The 18123-nt window shown below is 41.7% G+C and overlaps 1 protein-coding gene across 1 annotated transcript in view; it reads right to left on the bottom strand.

The window, feature by feature from the left end:
- Positions 1–18123, bottom strand: part of stau2 (staufen double-stranded RNA binding protein 2) — a 77503-nt gene that overhangs the window by 44184 nt on the left and 15196 nt on the right. The window contains exons 6-10 of the mRNA XM_068582033.1: positions 14660–14819; positions 10277–10384; positions 4298–4510; positions 3332–3469; positions 523–651 (exon numbers count right to left, since the gene is read on the bottom strand). Coding sequence (XP_068438134.1) covers positions 523–651; positions 3332–3469; positions 4298–4510; positions 10277–10384; positions 14660–14819 — 748 coding nt within the window. The remainder of the gene's footprint in view (positions 1–522; positions 652–3331; positions 3470–4297; positions 4511–10276; positions 10385–14659; positions 14820–18123) is intronic.

Here is an 18123-nt window from a genome sequence, read left to right as displayed (position 1 = left end):
TTATTAATTAATGAAGTAAACTAGTTTTACTGACATTTTAAACAGTAAATCGAAAACATGTTTGACGGATTAATTGATAATGTAGTTGTTTATTTCTCATGTGTAATATTCTAATGTATAATTAAAACTTTGCTGATATTCAACCAGTTTTGTATCCATACATGTGGGTAGAATATGCAAATGACAATGTTTAACTTCCCGACCACGCTGCTGGCAGCCAGAACTTCCCTCTCATTTTCCAACAAAAAACCACCAAGTGACACATCTTTCTGGCTCCACAGTGTTGATCCTTTTTCCCCGTTTCAACAACAGCCGGAGGGAAGTTAAACAATAACTACCCGTATTGTGAGGTTACAAAACTGGTTATAAATGAGCAATTTTCAAATAATTAAATTGTTAATTGATGTATGATGTTTATCACTCACTGACGTCCCCTTAAATAGATAAAGAAAATACAGCTGCCAAACAATATGGGCACAATGGGAACAATATGAACCACAAGAAGATGAGTAGAGGGATCACCTCGGGGCTGTTCTGAGGGACTGTGGAGGCTTTGTATCCCAGCTGCAGGAGCATCGCCTCTGCTGCGTTCCTCTTGGCCACCTTCTTGTTGGGTCCTGTTCCTGTGGCAACCTCGCTATTCACCTTCACCTGCAAGCAAATGCAGAGACACACAGACACACACAGACACACACACAATTACATCATTTTCAGATTCATAATTAAATGTTCCGGCCGTACAGATACACACTGCGATAACGAATCCCAGTATGACTTGCTAAAACAGTATTAAATGGGCTAAAAAGTCTTTTCTCATGACCTTCCACTTCCTGTCACACTTTTATTCACTTTGAGGCCGTAACATCGCCTCGCTCACTGAGTCGAGTCGGCCGAGTAATTTACATCACACAAAAATGCTGCGAGTGAAGTGTTTGTTTTTCAGTGATCCTAAAACATTAAATCTGTCTACACAGAATGTCAGCAGAGAGATTTCCAAGAGAATATCAGACATTGTTATGTTATGCAAACAGACAATTACACTGTACAAATAACATTCTGGGAGCCAAAGCCTGTGAACAGCCAGACTTCAGTGCACTCACTCAAAGTGGTCTGAAATGCTCTCTAAGTTCTCGTCTGAATGCATCAAGTAGGACACAACATACAATGAGGATGAAAGCCGGAAAAAAAATTACCAAATTGCTAAAATAAACACAATTGCTTTTTTTTTTAATCAAATTAAAAGAAATTGTCACCCACCCAAAAAGGCATCCGACACAAGCTGGTGCCTTTTTTTTAAAGAGTGATGGGTTCAGAAAAAAAAGATGCGAAAGCAGAGACTCATTTGAGCCCTGCCACTTACCACAGGAAACAATGTGGAAATTTTAGAAGAGCGAGTGGACTGCACAAAAGGGAACACGCACACACTCGCAGGGCCTAATGTGTGTATCAAAGAGGCCCGGAGAATAGGTTTGAGGCTGAATTACTGCCTGATGCTAAGAGAAGCTCTGTTCTTCCTATGAAAGAAGAGGATTACGGAAAAGAGAGACAAAGAGCGAGAGTTTGACTGAGAGAGACAGACACAGAAAGACGAACAGGAAGCGTGAGACAAAGAGAGCTGCAGTTAAAATGTTGCGCATGAATTAAAAATGGACTACAGTGGCGTTGCCAGTTTTTTTTACATCCTCGAAACAGACTGTTGACTGGGGTTGTAGATGCTCACAGATTGTAGCAACAACAACCAAAGGACAAGAGACAGAGTATTAACTTAAACCGCAACTCAGCGAAATCTAAATGGTGCTACTGTCTTTCCCTTTTTCGCCCTCCCTGCCGAGAAACACTGGAACATAGTTTATCAATAATCCTGACAGGTTCAATACATCTGCATGGACAACACAACCTGATTGTGAGTTCCTTCAATTCAGGAGTTTCTCTGAGACAGTAACTCAGATTCACAGGAAGCTGGGGAGCATGAAAACACAATTTAATAGAATAATCAAATCACAAGTTCTGTTTTCGGAGTAATCATTGATATCTGGAAGATGTTTTTCATAATAATTTCGTCATTTAGATACTACGGCTGTGAGTGTACTAGAGAAATGGCAGTTTTCACTCGGAAATATGGGAATGGTAAGGCGATAAAAAAAAGGAGACAATGCCAGCTTCCCTTCAAAACAAGGAAGATCTAATTTAAGGGTAACTTAGAGGAATGAGCCTATGTAGTAATAACGTGGCTTTATCTTAATGCGTGGCCTCAAGTAATTAAAGTAACTCTAAATAGAGTAACCGTGGTTTCTCATGAGATTCCCCATCCATGCAAAGTCCCTGCTCTGTTTACTGGATTAGTGATGAACAGAAAATCATCCATAACTTAGTTAAGGGTCAAAGGTCGTTGCTGCAGCAAGATCATGACATTTCATTCTGTTAATGAATACTGCTTCCTTACTACACAAACCACAGAAAGTGCTGCAGGAATGAGCCCTGAAACCAGGAAATTAGTTCACATTTCTGTACTTCTGGTTCTCCCGTCTCTAAGTATGCGATTTTATTGAATGATTTTTGTTTCTTTTGGGACACACGCTCAATGGATTTGAAATGTTTTATTAAAAATATATGTGTCAGTAAATATACCTCTCGGGAATTTGAACCGGCTACTGACAAGTGGTTAAATTAGCCTTGTTGTATATAATCGTGGTCATGAGATTGTGATGTTCGTTTATAGACTAATATTAGTTTTTTGCTTCGGGCCATGAGCATAAAAATCATAGTATCAGAGCATATTTTCGGCAATGATCCAAAATCCAAAGTGGACCAGTGAGACGTTACCTTAGGGGTTTGGCCTCGGAATAAAAGTCAGCGCTCATTCTAATATCTTTCTGTTTTACAGCTTTGAATTTTTAAAACTACTACACACATGACAGAAATAGAAAACCAAGACACTCATGTTCTCGTGTAAAGAGATTACATAACGCTGCTGCTGGCTGCCTTTGGCCAGACAGAGAGGGTGCATTCTTGTTCTGCAACTGGTCTGTCTTTCCCCTTCTTGATAAATACAGGCAGTTTGTACCTGCACTTTGGTTCAAGACCCCCCTCAACAAGTTTACAGAGCATCTTCTCGAGCATTTTCCTTATCCACCAACTCATAACCCTTTCCTTTGAGAGACACTAACAGAGCCCTGAAGCTACTGCTTCTTTGCTGACCTGCCGCTCAAAACGCATCTCCTGGGTAGACGCAGTGTCTTTGGGAAAATTAAGCAGGTGATAGTTTGGCTTTTATACATAGCCCCCATCCATTTGCCCTTCTCCACCTTGATGAAACAAAACCCTTGTTTACCTGCATGATGAACTCCCGGCGTCGGGGCATCCCCCTTTCAGAGAGCAGCAGGTACTCTGGCTCCTTCTCCTTCTTGGCCTGCTGAATCTGGGCCAGACGGCTGATCGGGTTCATGCCCTGGCCATAGTCTGGTCCTGTCTGGGAGCAAAGGAGGAGACACAGGGTGATCAATTCCAGTCATCCAACGATTCAGGGGTGGGCTGGCATAATGGTCATTTTCCCTGTGTGTTTTCCTTTTTGTCCGATGGCCCATAGTAGATTGACCTATAGTTTGGTTTTCTTAATTGACTCCAGGCTGACACAATCACAACTTTAAATCTGTCCCACAAAAGACTACCAAAATGGGTAAGACAAAACGCAATATGGCATCCACACCTCTCCTCTCATGCTGTGTGCACACAGACAGGAGGGGTTACTATGGTTACGGGAATCAGCAGGTAATTTTGTCCAGTGTAAGGCTCGATGAAGCCTGTGTGAATGTGTTATCGTCTCTCTGTGACACGCCTATCTGTCAAAGTAAATGCAGGTCTGCGTGTGTGTATATCTGCAGTCTGTAGAGCTTAGTTCAGTGTGTATGTGTCTTATTTTGTATTATACAACATTATTGTGTCTATAAGTAAATGGAAATTACATCACAGTCATCTGCAACAAATAGATGCAAAAGATAAAGAAACAGAACACAGGAAATTAATTGGGAAAAAGGGTCTCACAATATCCTATTTCACACTTTCAACCATTTTGCAGTGGAGTAATTGAAATAGTTACGATGAATAATTATGACTTGCGAAAATGTTTTATGACTGACCAGAAGCAACACTTTAAAGTTGACTGTACCTTGACAAATGCCTCTAGTACATACAAAAATAAAAAATGTTCAGACAATGTATGACCTTGTGAATTCTCCGGATGAAATCATCGCATGTCTGGACACAAAGGCCACAGCTCCCCCCGGCCCAGCCGCAGTACCTTGAGGATGGTCTTGGTACGTTTCTTGTAGTGCGTCTTGGGTTTCTCCACGATGGGGATGAAGGGCAGCTTCTTCAGGTCCTGCAGGATGGACAGAGCAGCACGCTTCTTGGACAGCTTCTTGCTGTTGCCCTCGCCCTCGGCAGAGAACTCCCCCACACTGACGCGGGTCAGGAAGCTTTTCATGTGCGGGGGGCCGCTCTCCTTCAACACCTGGAACAGGTAGGAAAAGAGTATGTGAATAAAACTTCCAGATAAGTTTGTCACAAGATGTTTTATGGAATACTGATAAAAAAAAAATATTTGTCTTATTGTTGTGCATGATGTGTGAAAAGTGTGTGTACAAACTGCAAGCAGCTACACCAGGTGGTCCAAAACATCTGTTCTCAATGGTCACGATACTACCCACCCATATGCGTGCACATCACACACACAGACACACAGACACACACACACACACACACACACACACACACACACACACACACACACACACAAAGAGGAACGTGTTCCTAGATGACAGTCTCTAGTGATGAGGGCTCAGTTTCCTTCCTCTAGCCTCTGGTCACCTGGGAGACCTAAAACAAACACCGGCTGGCGTTAGGTCATGCTTCTGCAATCACATCCACTTCCTGTGAAGTCCAAGTGTGTGTGTGTGTGTGTGTGTGTGTGTGTGTGTGTGTGTGTGTGTGTGTGTGTGTGTGTGTGTGTGTGTGTGTGTGTGTGTGTAGCAGGTGGGGTACTCCCAATCTGATTTAGGAAAACACGCTGGAGGAAGAACAAGGTTTCACACACTAACGGAGCCGAGCAGTACATGTTCGGCTCATGTAGACACCTTTTGGATTCATAGCTGTCTTTCGCTCTCGCTCTCCCTAAAGCTGTAGCTGCTGTATGTAAAAGTCCAGTTGGACTTTCTCAGAACCAGCCTATCCCACCCCCCTCTTCTCTGCTCTCCTTTATTTGAGCTCAATTAGTGGTGCAGACAGCGCAAATTGCAGCAATCAGATACAATCTAGAAACAGTCCATTTGAACCTTGTGACCGATAAAACAGATTAAACTGATAAGAGGAACCTTGAGCATTCCTCGAATGCTTCACACATCAACACAGACTAATACCAGACCTTGAGGAGAACAAAGAATAATGTGTGCATACCCAGTATTCTCAACTATACACACAGGCACAGACTTGTGCTTCGTTCAATTGACAAAAATAAATGACAATGTAAGACTGGCCCATGAAAACCAAACAAGGAAAGAACGCCTAAATAGTTATTAAAGGTTCAGAATTTGATAAAACTACACCCAAAACATTGACAAAACACTCAGCTTATTCCTGCAAAAACATATGACGTACATGAAGTAGTTAAAGTAACTGACTTGCTGTGAAATTTAATTTAAACTGTATTAAATACAGGCTAAAAAAAGGAGGTAACTGAAGGACATTCTTGTTAAGCGGGCCGACACTGGCCCCGTGTTTGCTGTCAATGTACCCGTTAGCCTATCAGTATTCCTGCACAATGAGTTTAACTGTACAGTGAGGATGTGTGTTGAGGGGCTGCCTTGGAGCACTAGCGGCCCAAGCTAACACCCAAACTCACTCCCGCTCAGGGGACCTGCTCTGGTCTTGCTCATCACCAGAAAAAGGAAACGTAACATGGCAGCTTCTTGTACGATAAGACAGTCAATGGGACTAGACACATCCAATTTCTAAACTTTCTTCTTCAATCGCTGGTGTTGATGATGGATCACTGGCCCTGGTCAGCTGAGACTATGTCACTTGAGCTACTTACAGAATGCGGATGCGATTGGTGTTTAGTTACAGACCAGCAGTCGGAAAGGGTCTGATGCTGTTGAAGTGAATGATGACATGTGGAGGACAATTTTATAGCTGCACTCAATCACTATTTTAAGCTGTCTCTGTCTTGTGGTCCATCACAGAAATACATTTTTTGTTTTATCCTTGTGAGTTTGTGGCCAAGACGATGCGATGGCAACGGTCCTGGTGTGATTATTATTTATTGTGTTACACTTTGGTGTTTGTACCGATTTAACAATTGAGTTATATAGTGTTAATAGTTGACTATTTGAGGTTGCTGGCAAGTTAATTGTGTTATCTGTGGACAGAGCCAGATGGTCTTTGGGTTCAGAACTTCAGAAGACAAGTGTTGCACTGATAAGATAAGTCACTTGTGCTGTCTAAAAGTTCAAACATGCAGTTGCTAACAGGGGGCAAAAGATGAAATGTGGCCTGTATATGTATATGGCACAGTCAACAAAGAGGATGAGACAAAGTGTGTATCTGTGCACACATGTCACACACTCTTGGCCCATGGTGGCGGCAGACGAGCTGCAGTCAGTCTCCTGGCAGACGACACGGGATCTGCGCCACACCGATGGGATTTCAGCACTTCTATTCAGTTACACGCACACACACACACACGCAAACAAACACACCAACACACCCGTCTACCACCTAATCACAAGGATCAGGTTGTACACAGGAAACACTTGGTAATTCAATGTTGAGTTGTTTTTTTCTCTTCTTGTCGCTTCATCTTTTCTCTAACACGGGGCGACTTTTCGTCGGCTTCTCATAGAGACATTAATACCAGGAGCAGTCTGAGGATCTGTGCATGTGAGACTTCAGGTACTCTGGAAGAGGAGGCTATGGGAGCAGGGCAGGACAATGGTGGGGACTGGTGGAGGGAAGAAAGGCTCTTTTGTGACGAGCGGTGGATGGACAAGCCCTGAGGGAAGCTGCTTCTTGTAGGATGGGTGGTTCTTGGCCAGGACCCTCTTCTCTTGTGTCTAAGATCCAACACACAAGCTGTGATTTATAGATTGGTTCCTCTTTGATGCTGACATCTGTTTGATATTGCCTGACAGGGGGATTAAATGAGCCAACTGGCTCTCAGGGTGGCGGCGACCCTCATCATTGCAAAGAGATGGGAAAGCAGACACTCGCTAGCAGTGACTCACGGGTAATTTCATGCCCCAGTGAGGGCAGGGATGAGAAGATGTGAAAACATGGCTGCTATGAAAGGCGTTCACATGAGAGATGACCGTTACGGTTTTGTGTAGGATCCATGAATGTGTAACTGTGCATGCAAGAGTGTACCATTTCATCTTAGTGCATCAAAGACAATGCGGCAAAGGGGAAGGGACATGGCAGGGAGAGAGATGAGGCCAAACCTCATCTAATGAGTTATAATGTAATGGACCCAGTGGGCAAAAAGAAAACATTGATGCATGTGTAATTTAAATTTGGTCTCTAGCCGCAGCGTATGCATGCAACATGCTGATTGAGGATGAAAGTGAATCTGCTGGAGAACCACCGGGACTATGAGGGGGAGAGAAAGGTGCGTTATGCCAGGAGAGGGAGAGGATATTTGCCTTTAGTTGAGTTTACTTTGACATAGCACAGGAAAACAAATATAGTCTGACGGATGTGCAGAAATGGAAAACAAAACGGAAAAGAAGAAAATTAAGGTACTACCCTTAAAGTAAACACAATGGTAGCCCGACATGTTTCCAGTGGTTTAAATAATGCATTTGTCGTACAGAAAAGGTTGAACGAACCAAGCTAAGCACTGCCGTCGAAGTGGGACCACAAATCACAATTTTTGAAATAGGCAAATAGCTGTTGATGGAGATGTGAATAGATAATTAAAATGAAGACAACGTGGAGAGAGGTTACAGGTTTTCTGCTCCTCAGACGGCAGTAATGAAGAGAGCCTCGCCTCAGTGAGTGGAACAGAAACGGTTTGCAGAAATGAGGCTGTGGTCTGCTAGAAAAAACGCCGCTGTCGGCGTCCAATTTGAGGGGGCAGAAAATTAAAGTTAAGTAATTGCTGACGGTGAAAGACATGACAGATAACAAATTACATCAATCCAGATTTAGCTGGCTGAAATTATTAATAGTCGTTCCAGGAAGGACAGTCATGTCATGCTCTGATGAGCAGAAGCGCTTTTTTGAGGGGGTGGGTACAAAAGGGAGGACCGGACAGCTTTCCAGATAATTTTTCTAATGTTGTGTAAACTCGTATTAGCAAGCAAAGTCAACAGAGTGAGAAGCGTCTCCCTTCCTTCCTTCCATCCCTGTCTCTCCATTTCCTCTCACCCCAATCCGCCTATCCCCCTCAACAGGCAACCACCCTCTGTGTGATTTTTGGGAGTGATGGAAGGAGGTAGAAGGCAGGGATTCTGTGGAGGAAGGGAGGGGGCACACAGAGTAAACTGAGCCTCCCTTGTTTTTGGCAACTTTTAGAGAGCAGTAGAAGAAGAAGAGAACCGGGGAGTGGATATTGGATGAGTCAGATGAGATATGGTGGAAGCCAAAGAGAACAGACCCTGTAGGTCGTTTAAGGACAACCTAGAGTTCCTTGTGGATTTAGAAAAGTTGGGGACAATAACGTCAATGTTTAGAAAAGCTGTGGTAGGCGAGCAATGGCGAAAATTGTTCAGCAAAACTAAAACACTGAGCAATGAATGCAGGTAGCCCTCGGTCTAGTGGGAGACTGCAGCAGCACTGGGCAGCTACCAGGTGAATTTATCAAGATCACACACTCTGCAGCAAACATATTTTTTATTCGACACAGCTGTGAATGAGCCATACGCAAACCAATGCAGAGACGTTTTAAGATTAATTTCCTCTAATGTTCACTTCATGCTGGGTGTTAAACCAACAAAGAATGTTCTGACGTGAAAAGGAAAATCCCAAATACACTTTTTTTTCAACAAACACTAGCTTTTTCTGCAGATGTTCACCTCCACTTTGCTGAAGTTTTCAGAAATATATAGTGTTAAAAAAAGAGCAGGGGTGTTCTTTCACAAAGCAGTTGGTTTTGACTGACAATCTCAAGCGGGAAATAGTCATTATGCAATGCATTGAAATTAAGTGATTTGATGCTTCATATTGAGCATCTTGACATCAACTGGATGTCAATAGCTCTGTATTGATTGCCTTATGACGATGAGCACAAGACAACAGCTGTCTGTGGTTTTCTACCACAATCGATCACATAGCTGGAACATAATCTATATGAAGGAAACAAACAATTTAAATGTACCTAATTTTGATTAGATTCAATCATATTGTGATCCTCTAAACTGTGTGGGACCCAATGCCAGTGTCAGTCAGTGTCAGAAAGAAAAATATGCTTTACATGTTTTTTTAAATAATTACGGGGCTCATATTCAATTTCTTTAATTTCCGAATAGCTTCATACCTTTCCTGGGTTCAGCAACACAGACACATATTGGTTAGGATGTGAAGCTGCGCACTGTTCAAGCCCACCAAATTTTGAATTTGAGTCAAAATCCCAAGGTTCACATGTCATTTTAAATTAAACAGACATTTGTGAAAAAAAAAAATACACAAGATAGCATTGACACCCTAAAAGAATATGTCTCAAGTGTGAGCATCAAATATACCTTACGTACGTGTAAATGTTTTATCAAAATAATATAATTAAAAGAAAACTGGACGTTAAATATTGGTTAAAAATATAAAAATGAATATAAGCCTGTCTAATTTAGTACACAAAGCTGACTACTAAAGGAATTGATCCTCCAGTAGCGAATGATCAACCCTCATTTGCACATCATCAGCTGAGTCACCACAAAATACACTGAGACCAAGTGACTCGAGCCATACCGATGTCCTAGATCAGCCCAGAAACACTTGGAACTTGATACCAGAAGACTTTCCACTAGCGTTACAAGGCAGTGAGCTGTCTCTGTGCACATATTTGTTTGTACTCTTTTTAAGATAAGTGATGGGAAACATGCATGTCCTTGAGAGGATTCTTTTTCCTTATCACAGGATTTGCGTATCATCAGCGTAACTCCTTCAGTTTCTAATAAGTCATTTCAGTTTTGTAATACTTACTGTAAATCAGGACTACTCATGAATTGTGCTAGGCCTTATTCTCATAATAATTGCACCAAATGGCCATATTTGTTATTTTTTCTCTTACCTCAAAGTTGACAGATAAGTTTCTCTTCAGGGCAATTTCGTAGACCAGGCTGATCTCTGATTTGCTGGCGTCAGTGCCTTCTTCAGTCTCCCCTTTTTCCTCTGGGCTCTTAAAAAGAAAGAAAATATCACGTCAAAATGGTTAAAGAGGACAAACTCATTGTTGCTGCTCATACTTGAGCCACTTTTAAGTTATACGTTTCCAATGGTCTATTGTTTAGTAGAAACTAGTTTAAGTAATGTAGATCTATAATGCATGAACTGTTCAGTATGTTGAAAAATGTCACCTGGAGAGCTATTTTCATTTGTTGACTGGTATAAAGAAAAATACATATTTTTTAGGGTTGACATTACAAACTTCACTGATTTGGTGAACTTGAAATAAAAACCAACGCTGAAAGAGCTCACATCATTTACATTCCTGTTTGGATTATCTTTTGTTATACTTAGCTGACTTACTGATCTGATGCAAATGTCTGAGTTCTTTAACTTTTGAAACGCTTTTTATCAATAATGATGATGTTTTTCATAATTAATAATTATATATATATATATATATATATATATATATATATATATATATATATATATATATATATATAGCAGAAAAACACCAAACTGTGACCCCAAAACTGTGGCACATATTAAACCAAGGAACGCATGCACACGCACACACACACGCATACACACACAGCCTGCCAAGCTGCTGCAACGAGAAGCTGTGTCTGTTTTCTGGCTAAGATCCTGATCTGATATGGGATTCAGTATTCCAGGACATGACTGGTGGTCCGCTGTCTGCACAGGAAGGCCTCTTGAAAGGGGTCCATTAAATATTATATTTTGTGTTTATTCATTCCCTGTTCTTGATAGCAAAAGTATTATTTATGAACATTAAGAACAGCCTCTCCCCGTAAGAAAACCCCCCGAAAGGACACAAGACCCAAATTAGTGTTTTCATCAGGCATGAAACACGGTTGATCTACTGGATGTGAATAAGACGGATGACGTAAAGATTTATGGGAAAACACCAATGGATTTCTGTGGAATAACCACAATTTGGATTTGGATTTTTTAGATCTAGACGGATCAAATATGTCTAAATTAATTAACATTTACTGCCCATTATACTATGAAGTAATTAATACTAAATGACCCCAGTTGGAGCCTTCAGAGATTTTTAAATTGTTGAAATATGGAGAAGACAGACGCTACAAGAATGATGGCTTAATACAGTTTCTATTGGTCCCTTCTACTGATCAGGAAATGTAGTTTATGCTATGGCGATGATATCTTAAGCCATACAACGTACAACAAGAAGCTTTTTGGTGCCAATTGTCTCTGGGAATGCAGAGTGCTGTCTCGATCTTTATCGTCTCATGTCCAGCTCTTTGTCTGATTATGTATGAATGTCTGCTCTCTTTCCCTTTGGGCTTCTTCCTTTTCGCCTGCCTCATTGTGCGATATGATATGACGCATGATTCATACTGTGAGATCGCTTGGATTTCATAGAAAACAGTCACGTGGTACAATGCACCTACCGCACCGGGCGAAAGACCTCACACCGGTGAGGGGAGCGACGCGTGATTGTGTGCTTTGTTGTGTGTGTGTGTGTGTGTGCTCAGACATAGATGTTCTGCATCTTGTTATGTATGCACAAGGCCAAAATGTGTCTTCACAAAAATTCCAATATGTATTCATGGTGTTCATGGTTACATATCCCCCTGCCACTTCCTCCAAGCATTCTTAATGTGTGTGCATAATAATGTGAATCCCCTCTCAAGGCTGCATTAACAAGCCACCGGGTCTAAGCGTCTGCATCTGTCTGTGGGTGTGTACGAGCCGGAATGACCAAGTAGATCAGAGACCTTCCTGTGACGAAGACAAATAGAAGGCTAAATCTGACTTTGGTGCTGCCTCTACTTATGGATGTACTGGACAGGGAGTCCTGGGAAACGTGTAAACAAGAGAAGATACAGTGTGCGAGTTCACGACTTGTTTTGAGACATTAACTCTCACAGGGAAGGAGCTGTTTGAATGAACAGTGTTTGTGGGAGAACAAAATGCTTCACATTCACATGTGCGCTCACGGGCAATTGATTTATTTTTAATCAGGACAAAGGATTCCACATCAAAGGTTGAGAGGCTCCCAATAGCCAGAACAACTTCATTCTGAAAAGAAGTCACTGTTTATCACAAAAGGTGATCATTTCACAGATCTAAATAAATCTTCTTTCACACCACCCATGTGCAACTTTTCTCTTGGAAAAGAATTATACAGATTTCCACACATGATTCCCCAGTCAAGCTAGTGATTGTGAAGTTTTTTTGTAAAGATAAGAAGCTCACTTGTTTAGCAGCAGACACCATCATTGTATTAATATTGTCAGCATCTAAACCAACTGGCAGGGATTTACGCGTCAAGTCAGCAGTTGTATTATATAATCTTTGTTGCCTGAAGCCCTGTTAAGTTGGAGGAGGTCTTTGTGTTTCCTATAGTTACATATTCTTGCTCTACATGTGTATAAAAACACAACACAATTAGATTGTTACTGATATTTACCCGTGGCTTTCCACAAAATAAAAGGTTTGACATACAATAGTTAAAGATAAAAACCTTTAGCTTTAGGGCATCCACACATTTACACATGCGAGAGCACACACACTCGCTTGGACATAGTGACAGACATGTACTGGAGACACAATGTGCCTCAATTTGTAAAGCAAGACTCAGAAGCAGCAGCAAACAAAGAGCACATTTATGGAGGCCGACGCCACAAGACAGCGAGTCAGGCAAGTGAGAGGAGCCAAAGCGGTTTGAATAACCATCAGCGATGCCAGACGGTGAGGATAGGGGTAATTTGATTTCCGGTGGGAGCTGATAACAACAGTTAACAGCTATGCCTAAGGGGAAACTCTGGAATGGTAAAATGACATAGGGAGGAGGCAGAAAGCAAAGGGGCAAAGTGAAAAAAGAGAAACTACACTCATGCCAGGTACAAACTGAACCATGGAGACTGCAGGCTTACATTTACATTAGAATAATTAGAGCTGAAGTGGATTTGAATTCAATCGGATGAAAGGTGGTTACGCATTCATCTGAGCACCTGCAAAAAACACCGTGTAACACTCTTAATAGAATCTCTGAGGGGACAACATTAACAGATCAGCAGCACAAATTTGTTGACTTTTCATTAAAGCAAGAGTGTTCAAGTGCGAGGGAGGTGGGGGTGGAGGGTGAGGGGGGGCGTGGTCAAGCAGATCGACAACCACCCAAAGTTAAAGCAGTGAGGTGGGGGGGCGAGATGTTTCATGAGATTGAAAAGTGTGCAAACAGCACAACTAAGCATGTATAAAAATCGATAACGTAAATATATTTGCTCCGATTCATTTTCTTTCACTTGAGGAGCAACAAACTGTTTAAACTATTTTCAAAACAAATATATCACAAATGTCCTGTTACTGCCTCTCGAACATGTGTATTTTGAGTATTTTTTTGTCTAATGTGTTGATTGAATATACTTGAGCGCAGGCATTTTTTTTTTTACCGCTTTTGACATTTCATAGGCCAAATGCATTTCTTTATTGCTAATTGGTGTTATCTTGGATTTCTACAACCGATGATACTGATGCACATATTATCCCATATACATCGTGCTGCTGCTGTCAATACTAAAATCTGGATCGATCTTCTCCTAAAAGTAATCCTAAATAAATGTATTATGTACTATGTACTCCAGTAACTATAGCTAAAACCTGCACAGCCCAGCTGTTTGATTGAATTACCGGCCTCTCTTTTTTTATGCAACACATTATGAAACATCCTCTTCAGTACGTATGAATGAGTCGCACAGATTGGCGAGCAGCACAGTTGGAGAGAGCATGGTTGGTTTTAGTCTATTTATAGGATTTATAGACAATAAGAAACAGAGTGTAACGCATAGGTTTTCTTTTAGCGGGTCCAACATGCATTGTTAATAAGAAGTCATGATTCATATATCATTTCTTTTCTCTGCATAGTATTAATGCAATAAAATACAGCAACTTGGCACAGCAGCAATAACACAATATGTATTTAGTCTAAAAACTAAATGAAAAAAGACCATTGCAGTAGTGCCAAAACTAACAAGCTGCAAAATGTAACTAGTACAATGCAGGGTAGAGGTGAAAAACTAGGATTTAGTTTAGACCAGCGAGAAATAGAATATCTTTCATTGGACTAATATGGTCTATTTTATAAGTCCATTTAAACTTTAGAAGTAATTGGACTGTGTAGAAGATGTCGGCAGGGATTCTTAGAGGGGGAGACAGCACTTGTTAAACAACTGCTGGTCTGCACTGTTAGTGTAAGCCGTTCTGTTTTTTAAGTGCTTGTGTGTATGTTTACCTGCGGTGGCCGTTCTGGGATGGGTTCGTTGCGCAAGGATTGCAAGGCCTTCATGGCAGCATTGTGTCTGGCTGCTTGGCGGGTGCGTCCTTCACCAACAAACTCATGACTCCCCACAGACAGCTGCACATAGAAGATCTTAGGAACAGGATAATGGTACCTGGAATGAGCGAAACAGAAAACATCATATAAATAAACATGTATCCATAAATATATGAAAAACAAGAAACGGGAGTAGCTCCGACATTATGAGCCAAGCTATCAATTCACACCGTTTACACCGTTCCCAAATTAAAGTCCCACCACTTCATCAGGGTCAATTACTACACAATGGCCTGCTGGCTAACCACTTGACTGATGTCTTGCTATTGAATCTCAGCACAGGGATGGCAAACAAAGCACAGGGACATATATCCTCTCCTCTTTCTTCTAGCCCCGAACATAGATTTTCCTCTCTTTCTTCGGGTCTTGACAGAGCGGGACTGAGCTGTCAACGGGCAGATTTAGAGGTCTGCGAGTCCGCGTGTGTGATACCCCCTCCTGGGTCAGGGTGAGAAGGGCTGAGAAAGTCTGCCGGATCGAGGACAAGGAATGAGAAATAGTGGGAAAGCTAACAAGAGAGGAGAGGAATCCAAACTTTTTAATATCCGTCTCCCTGTCCTCTTTCTTCTCTGCCAGTATACACTTATATTCACAAGGACATACAGCCACCATATGTGGTAGACACACATGGATTGCTGCAGATGAGATTCATGATACTGTGTCTTGACGAGAGTCCAGTGCCAAACATGCTCAATATTTTCATGTTTGGCCAAATCATTGAGCTTGTAAAGACTGAGTAGTTCCTGAATGTGGTGGAGTTAATCAAAACAAGCCTTTCACAAATGTGGCAATCGCATATCTGTTAATTTTCAGCTGTAGCAAAACATCCTACTTGGCAATGCAGCAGCAGTGAGATGTGAGATTTAATACTTGATTGGAATTTGGGGAACCCAAGAAGTTAGAAAACCCAAGAGGATAGAAAAACCTGTGTGCACTGGAAACTTTCACGGTTTCTTTCAACACTGCACACAAACACGTCATTAAATAAAGAGGTCTCAAATTGTAGGGCGAGATTGAACTAGAGCCAAACAAGCCCTATCTGTAAACACTTCCCCGTATAAAGTGTATGCTAATATTTTAAATGACAGAGATTAAATGTTCTTCAAAGTATACTGGGACTAAGCGTCTACAGCCATGCTCGCAGGCCTGTGGCTGTACTTAAGACACAGTTGTGTTTAGCACGAAATGCTAACTTTAGCATCGTGAAGTTGAGCAGGTATAATGTTTATCTTATTTAATCATAAAAGCAGGCTAAATCAACTCAAAGTACAGCTGAAGCTGATGGAAATGTCATTAGCTTTACATGTATTTGGGCATTAAACAAAGTATTGGACAAATTTAAGTTTGACCTGATGATGTGAAAGTCACTTTATCACCAAAGTTATCTTACCATTCATCATGTCTTTTATTGCAATCTATCCAATAGCTGTTGGGAAATTGCATTCGAAAATAGAAATATGAACATCATAGTGGAGCTGAAAATAGAAGTCACAGGGTCAACAAAGACTTTGGTAGTGATTCACTCAGAGCCATGCATGTCTGTGCAAAATTTGGAGATGTTGAAAGCTTTGACTTGTTGATGGCTTCATATGAAAAAACAAGGGTTCAACTAAGTTGTTGGTTAATCGTTGAGGCACCGTGGATATCTGCACTTAATATCATGGAAGTAGATCCACAGCTGTTGAGACATTTTACTGGAAAAACAACAATGTCAACCTAATGTCACATTTCCAGGTCTCAGTCTTATCACAACCGATTGAGACTACAGCCAGAACTCTGAAAATATGACCCAAGTTGCAATTAAACTGGAAATAACCTTGAACTTGAGTTTACTTTTTACGACGCATTTTTGACATTTTCTTAAAACCCAAACACAGGAAATGCTGCCTACTCACTAACAGTAACTGAGATAACTCCTAACACATTTGTGATTCCTCTGAATATCGCCCCTCTTCTTCCCCCTCTGTTCACGTCTTCCCTAAATCTCCTGCCCAGCAAGACTAACAATGAGTCAGCATCTTTACTCCCAGAATTCCAGCAGGTCTTTCTCCAGCCCACAGCCCTCCTCACAACAGTCTGCTCCCAGCTCCTCCTGGCCACGGGAGCCTTCCCTGGGCGGGGGCCTGCCTGGCCCTCGCACGTCAAGTGTGGCCCCAGGGTCTCAGAGGACATGCCAAGTGCAACATGGGCTCCAGCCAACAGCGCTGAGCCGAGATGGAAGCAGCTGGGGCTGGAGCGCCGAGTACAGGTGCAGAGAGGAGGAGAGAGAGGGATGAGCGAGAGAGAGAGAGAGCGAGAGAGCGAGAGAGAGAGAGAGAGGCTGAAGGAAGAAAGAAAGAGAGAGAGAGGGACATGGAGGCAGGCCTGTGGGAGACCCTACTCCACAACGTGGGAAAGTAGTGGCTTACACACAAGCGAGTCAGCCAAGAGCACAGGCGAGCACACGCACACACGACAAAAATCATGCAAACAAAAAAAAAGGCAGGAAAATCACGTCAGCGCTCTCTGGCCAGTACAAAAATCAGCACATGTTGGCTGGATATCTGCCTGTTCTGTGTTATCAACTATTATTGTTATTATTATTACTACAGAGAGGGAATTGGACCGGGACACCTGTAGGGAGGGTGTGGAGACCGCTGAAAGGGAAAGAAAAAAAGAACCAAAAAAAACACCACGGTGTCTGTGTGATGATGTGAATGTTCGTATGTGCATCTGCTGTGACTCAGGGACCACAACACAACTCAATCAAATGATAACTCATCTGCGTTTAGTGGTGAGTAATGAATTTGACTTTGAGGAAGAAAGCTTCCCTGCAGCTCTCTTTAATGTGGCCAGCATTAGTTAAGGTTACCGTTTCGTCTTTAATCCTTCAAAGACTCATGTGTGAACACACACAGTCCCATTCACAGACATCGGAGGTTATGAGCCCACACACAGTCAAATACTGGGAAATGGGAGATATGGCATTGCAATTATTAATTGACAGGATGACATTTCGGCTGGAAACTATTTCCTCTTCTGGCATGGACAACAATTTCCTTTCTAATTGCCTGTGTAGAAAAAGCTGATTTTCCCTCACTGCATACACGTACACTGTTACATACACTGCATGTGTTACCTCTCAACCACCATCTATATTACATTGGAACATTAAAAGCACCAGATTAGACTATTTTTTCTGATAGCCCGTAAGTAATATATAATATTCTAAGAGATAAATACATCTGTATGTATAAATTAAAAAAAAAAACAACTCACAAATAGGAAAGCACCATGGTCACGTGTACCACAAGAGAAATCTTGCATCATTTACAGTGATGTACAACAGTGAATGTATTTCATACTGACCACGCTAGATGAAT

This window comes from Clinocottus analis, unplaced genomic scaffold (genome assembly GCF_023055335.1).
Source record: "Clinocottus analis isolate CAN_PGR_092001 unplaced genomic scaffold, fCliAna1.0.p SCAF_18, whole genome shotgun sequence".
Taxonomy (NCBI): Eukaryota; Metazoa; Chordata; class Actinopteri; order Perciformes; family Cottidae; genus Clinocottus; species Clinocottus analis.
The sequence above is the reverse complement of the archived record's forward strand: the minus strand, read 5'-3'. Positions and strand labels throughout refer to the sequence as shown.